This window comes from Vigna radiata, chromosome 5, assembly GCF_000741045.1.
Source record: "Vigna radiata var. radiata cultivar VC1973A chromosome 5, Vradiata_ver6, whole genome shotgun sequence".
Classification (NCBI taxonomy): domain Eukaryota; kingdom Viridiplantae; phylum Streptophyta; class Magnoliopsida; order Fabales; family Fabaceae; genus Vigna; species Vigna radiata.
In genome coordinates this window covers 19,944,236-19,949,612 of record NC_028355.1, presented here as the reverse complement: position 1 = coordinate 19,949,612, position 5,377 = coordinate 19,944,236, and the positions used below count along the sequence as shown (strand labels likewise).

At 34.3% G+C, this 5,377-nt stretch overlaps 1 protein-coding gene across 1 annotated transcript; it reads right to left on the bottom strand.

The window, feature by feature from the left end:
• Positions 1 to 4,108, bottom strand: LOC106762065 (DNA-directed RNA polymerases IV and V subunit 2; the record flags this gene model as incomplete). Its single annotated transcript, XM_014645758.2, is given in 5 exon segments — positions 1 to 921; positions 1,602 to 1,902; positions 2,034 to 2,917; positions 3,165 to 3,374; positions 3,475 to 4,108. Coding segments are annotated over 5 exon segments (2,805 nt in total), but the record flags the coding sequence as incomplete, so codon positions are not given.
• Positions 4,109 to 5,377: the final 1,269 nt, after the last annotated feature.

Sequence of the window (5,377 nt, the reverse complement as noted above, 5' to 3'; positions counted from 1 at the left end):
TTTTCCCTCGTCATTTGAAGACAGCACAACCTTTTGTACATAACCTCTTTCAGTGTGCTTTAACTTCACACTATGGTCTGCACCAGACTCAGCACACCGCCCAATAATAATATCACCACTTTGCAAATTTGCCCCAACATATGGAAAGCCATCATCATCAAGGCTATCAACTCGACCAATTTTACTTTGAAGCTTTCCAAAATTTATATTGCCTTCAGGTTTGCGCTTCTTCTCTGAAGAATCCTTATTATCAATTTCAGATTTGTAACTCCTTATGTGCTCAGATCTGAACATACCACGCTGCAATGAAGCCAGATTCATCACCAAGGAATCTTCTTGATTGTATCCTAGATGTACATTGACAGCCACAATTGCGTTCTGCCCATTATAGAATTCCGCCTTTGGATGTATTTTACTTTGACCCAGTGGATAAGCTGGTTTTCCAAGACAATCTGAAGTCATTGTTTGAAAAAGGGGCCTTTGGGGATAGTGTAACCGATGAGACAAAGTATCAACTCTAATATTCGGGTTTAAAGTAGAAAAGCCAATAGCCTGTGAGGAGTGCTTCTGAGATTGGTAAAGCACCCTCCTTGCATGGTCATGATTGGCAAATGGGACAAGTGAACAACTTAAACCCAATAAGAATGACATATCAAGTTCACAGTGCGTGTACTTGACAGATCTTTTCCCCTCTTTTCCAAATAAATACTGAACGCCCCAGGCAGTACAGCAGTCTTCCTCTTCTTCGGGTCCAATTAGCTCAACAACACCTTCTTCCAGTAAAGTAAGGAAAGAATAACGTTCTGATTTAAATCTTTTAATTTTTAGTAGATTACCAACTACTAAAAGAGGACGTAGAATCCTTCCTGCATCAGAGTATATACGCACTTCATGTTGAGATTGATCTCTCTTAATTTCCACCTGCAATGGAAAGTAGTAATCACCAGGTTCAAAAGAAATAGAATCAACAAAACTACCTCGTGCTGGAAGTATTGCAAATACCACTATGAAGAGAGTGAGAGAGATGTTTGACAAAAAGTATGTTCCCCAATAAACTTAGTGATAGGATAAGCAGCAACAGTATAATCACATGAATAAAAAGTCCATAAGGCCTGATAGAAACAGCTAGCTATGGATGCCCAAAGAGATAGACAACTGAAAACCCGACAGAAGAAGGTGTCTTCAAAAAATAGCATCATTCACATAGAAAAGAGTGTCCAAACAGTTAAACCAACCATGTGACGCAGGTAAAGAATTTACCACATGTTACTCATTGACAATCACAGTTCTCACATTGACATAAACTAAGCTACAAAATTATTAGCCAATGTAGACATAAGTTTCCAAATGCTTAAATAGTAACTATCTTTTGTTGATACATCATCTGTGCGGTAGGTTGTCATGCATTAAGCTGTAAAACCTGTTTACCTTTACTAGATTTGATGGTTTATAGCCGAAATTATAAATGTTTAACTTTGATAGCAAAAGCCTTTGCCCATAAGGCGAGATCCATAATCCATTCATGGCTCAAATTAAAAGAAAGTTCCAAAAGATATATAAAATGTGACTAGTAGAGCATACAAAACACATTAAAAGTGAACCTGATGGGGCAGTTCATTTTTTCGTCTTTTACTTCGTAGCTCAGCCACAAACCAACTGGAATCAGGGCACACTCCAACCCAATCACCGTTTAGGAAGACTTTGTCCTTGTTTCCCAGATGAGTTTTAGTATCATTGACAAGTTCTTCCATCCCACAATCCAACAATGTAGGCAGTATAGATTCAGATGCATTAGATACATCAGTGCTTACTAGTCCCGTGACAGCCATATTTTTTACTAGTCCACAATTTTCACCATCTGGGGTAGAGAGAAAACAAACCTTGCCCCAGTGAGAAGGATGCCTGCAACCACAAACATGTGCTATAATAAATTAAAGCAAGAAAAAGAAAAGGAAAAGAATAAGCCATAACTTTGTGCATCAAACAGAATAAATGAAGAAAGGAAATAATAATAATAGCTTGAAGTTACTTACGGATATCTAGCATCCCCAACTTTTCCCGTGTACTGAACTTGCTGCCTTGCTCTTCTTAGCTCAGCCATGGTTTGTAAGGGATTAGTGCGCCCAACAGTTGCAACCACACCAGAGATCCTTTCCATCCTCTTGTACGGATGTGACCATGCTCCGGTTGAAAATGCCCTTTGCAAACCATTTGTAATTATTGACGCATCAACATAATGCTCAATGGGGCGTACATCTCTATCTCCATAGAGATCCCTTTGCAGTGCCTTGGACATTCTCTTCCGAACATGTGCTATATGCACTTTCAACTCACGCTCAAGAAGCTCATTGGCCAATTCAAGCCTCTTATTACGGAAATCATCCCGGTTATCGCATTTTCTGCGGCCAGTATAAGCCAGCAAGAGACCCTTCACCATATATGCAAGGAAACGTGCTTTTCTGTTTAAGCCGCTGATTCCAGGAAAGGCATAAATTTCAAGGCACTCCTCAATAGACTCAGGAGGTGGAAATTGGACACCCTTTATACACTTCTCCAAATATTGAACTGCATTCCTACCCCTCCGAAATGCGCCACATTTCTCATCAGCGTCAGAAACAGAAGCAAGGAGAATATTCTGAATTCTAACATCATCATTGTCACAACCAATGAGATCTACAATATCTTTATCAGATCCGACACCAAGTGCAAAGAACAGTACCCACACAGGAACCTCAACAGATAGAAAATACACACTAAGAAACATGTCTCCATTCTCCCCTCCTTCATTCCTAGAATTTCCAACCAGTTTAATAACCATCCTATTTCTCTTCATCTGTGACTTGTAGGCAATCATCCAACCTGGACTGTTTATAACCCAAAGCCTCTTTAGATACAGTTGCTCCTGTGCAATAAAAGTCTGCGAGGATTTTTCACAGGAAACAAATTCATATCACTAAACATACCCTTAACATTAAAGAAATGCATCGAAAACACATAATAAGAATCAAGAGAAAAATTTCCATTCAGTCAAAAAATTAAAGTAGTTATTGTAAATATGATTTTACAAGTAGTTATTGTAAAACTTAACAAAATAAAGGCCACCAAAATCAGAACAAGAAATTAAAGTCAACCTAAAAATCGTTAAAAATTAATTACAAACCAACCTTCTCGGCACCCTTGATGAGAAAATAACCTCCATGGTCAAATTCACAATCATCCTTTTCCCCTTTCATCCAACATAAATCTGAATTAACCATTACAGGCAATTTGCCAATGATGATCTCCCTCTCGTCTTCCGTCAAAATCTCCTTATCAAGGAACTCTTCCTTCCCAGTCTTAAACTTATCACTCCGAATCTTCTTCGGAACATACACCTACAATTCCACACAAACACACATCAGAAATTGCAATAACAGTAACAAACCTACATTACCCATACACAATAAAACAACACCGGCACTCTATTTTCCCTACCTGAACTTTAACTACGATCTTCATTTTGGATGCGTAGGTCATCCTCTGAAGCCGCGCGTGTCGCGGAAGCATCTTCAACTCCTGGTTGTTTAACTCACCGCCCCAGACCATGGGCTTGTCGAGCTTGACCTTGCCGAACTTGATGGAGGCGTAGCGGTAGTGCTCGTTATCTCCCTTCTTGGAAGGGTCGAAGCCGGGCGTTACGACCAAGTCACCGAAGCCGTCGAAAGTTCTCTGGAGGCCGACGTTGACGTAGTGGTTGTAGGAGTTTATTTGGTGGCTGATCAGACCGTACTCCTCGAAAAACAGCATCGAGAACTTCTTGCAGTGGTACCGGAATGCGTCCTCTCCGCCGAATTCTTCAAGGATTTCGGCGTTGGTCGGGTCGAGGTCACCGAGGTCATCGTCGCCGCTGTCACCGTCCATATCCATCATCGCGGTGGTCATCCCTGCTTTTGTGCCATCCTTGCTGGAACCGACATGACCCATTCCAATCAATGCGTTTTCCGCGATGAGAATAAAGCTAGGGTTTATGGGGTTTCTACACTCTACTCTATAGTGTGAGTGGGAGTGCGAACTCCTGAACAACGCGTATTTTGCAGGAATAGGAAATGAAATGCTTGCTGCGTGAAGGAGAGGGGGTATAAATAGAAAATCACATAATTAAAATGTTTGTAGTTTGCTTGAAAGGAAACCGGAAAGACGCATGTGTCCTCTTGTCTCACCTTAACACGGTTTTTAAAAATAATACATATTTGAACCCAAAAATATAATAAAGAGGAATGTATAATATTAAAATGAGATGTTTTTAATATCTAATTTATAAATTAAATTTACTTTTAATTTATTAAAGTATTGTTTGGATTAAGAAGATGATTAGAAGGAAAATGAATAAAGGACTTTGAAAGGAATTCAAATATTGTTTGGGTTAAAGTATTTAAAGAAATGCATAATGGAATTTGAAGAAAAAACTTATAAAAAAATTTTATATAAAATAATTGCTATGATAAATTAAAAAAATATTTTTAATAAATAAAATTATGTATTTATTATTTTATCCATAAAAATAAATATGATATAAATAGTAGAAGATATGTTAAGATAGAATTAAAATTATTATTTAAAATTACAAAAATATTAAAATAAATAAATGTATATATATATATATATATATAAAATAAAAGAAAAGAATTTTATATGTATGTTAAAGTTTTAATTTTGAATAAAAAAATAATATTATACCATTATTAAAAAGTGATAATATTGTTATTATTATTATTATCCCCATTAATACCAATATTAATATTAATAATATAATTATATTATGATAAATAATAACTATGTACATTACATGGGAAAGCAGAATTATTACATAAAAAAAAAATCGATTCTTCCTCCCATTAATATATATATATATATATATATATATATATATATATATATATATATATATATAACAGAAAATAAAAAATTATTGTTATGAATTACAAAATTATTACTATTATAAATATAATTATTTATAATTTTATTATTTTTATTATTAATAATATATATACATATATAAAAATTATCTTAAAATAAAATTAAATATTTATTTAAAGTAATAAAATACTATTATTATATTTGTTATCATTAAATTAATAATTACTATTTTATTATATTATATGTAATAAAAAACAAATATTAATTATACAAATATAAAAAAATAAACTCTAAAGCTTAAACCATAAAAATATAATTTTTTAAATATATAGTTATACAAAATCATATGGACTTTTATATATTAAAATCCAATATATATATATATATATATATATATATATATATATATATATATATATATATATATATATATATATGGGGTATTTCAATAATTTTTTATGTTTTATTTTTTAAATTAAAA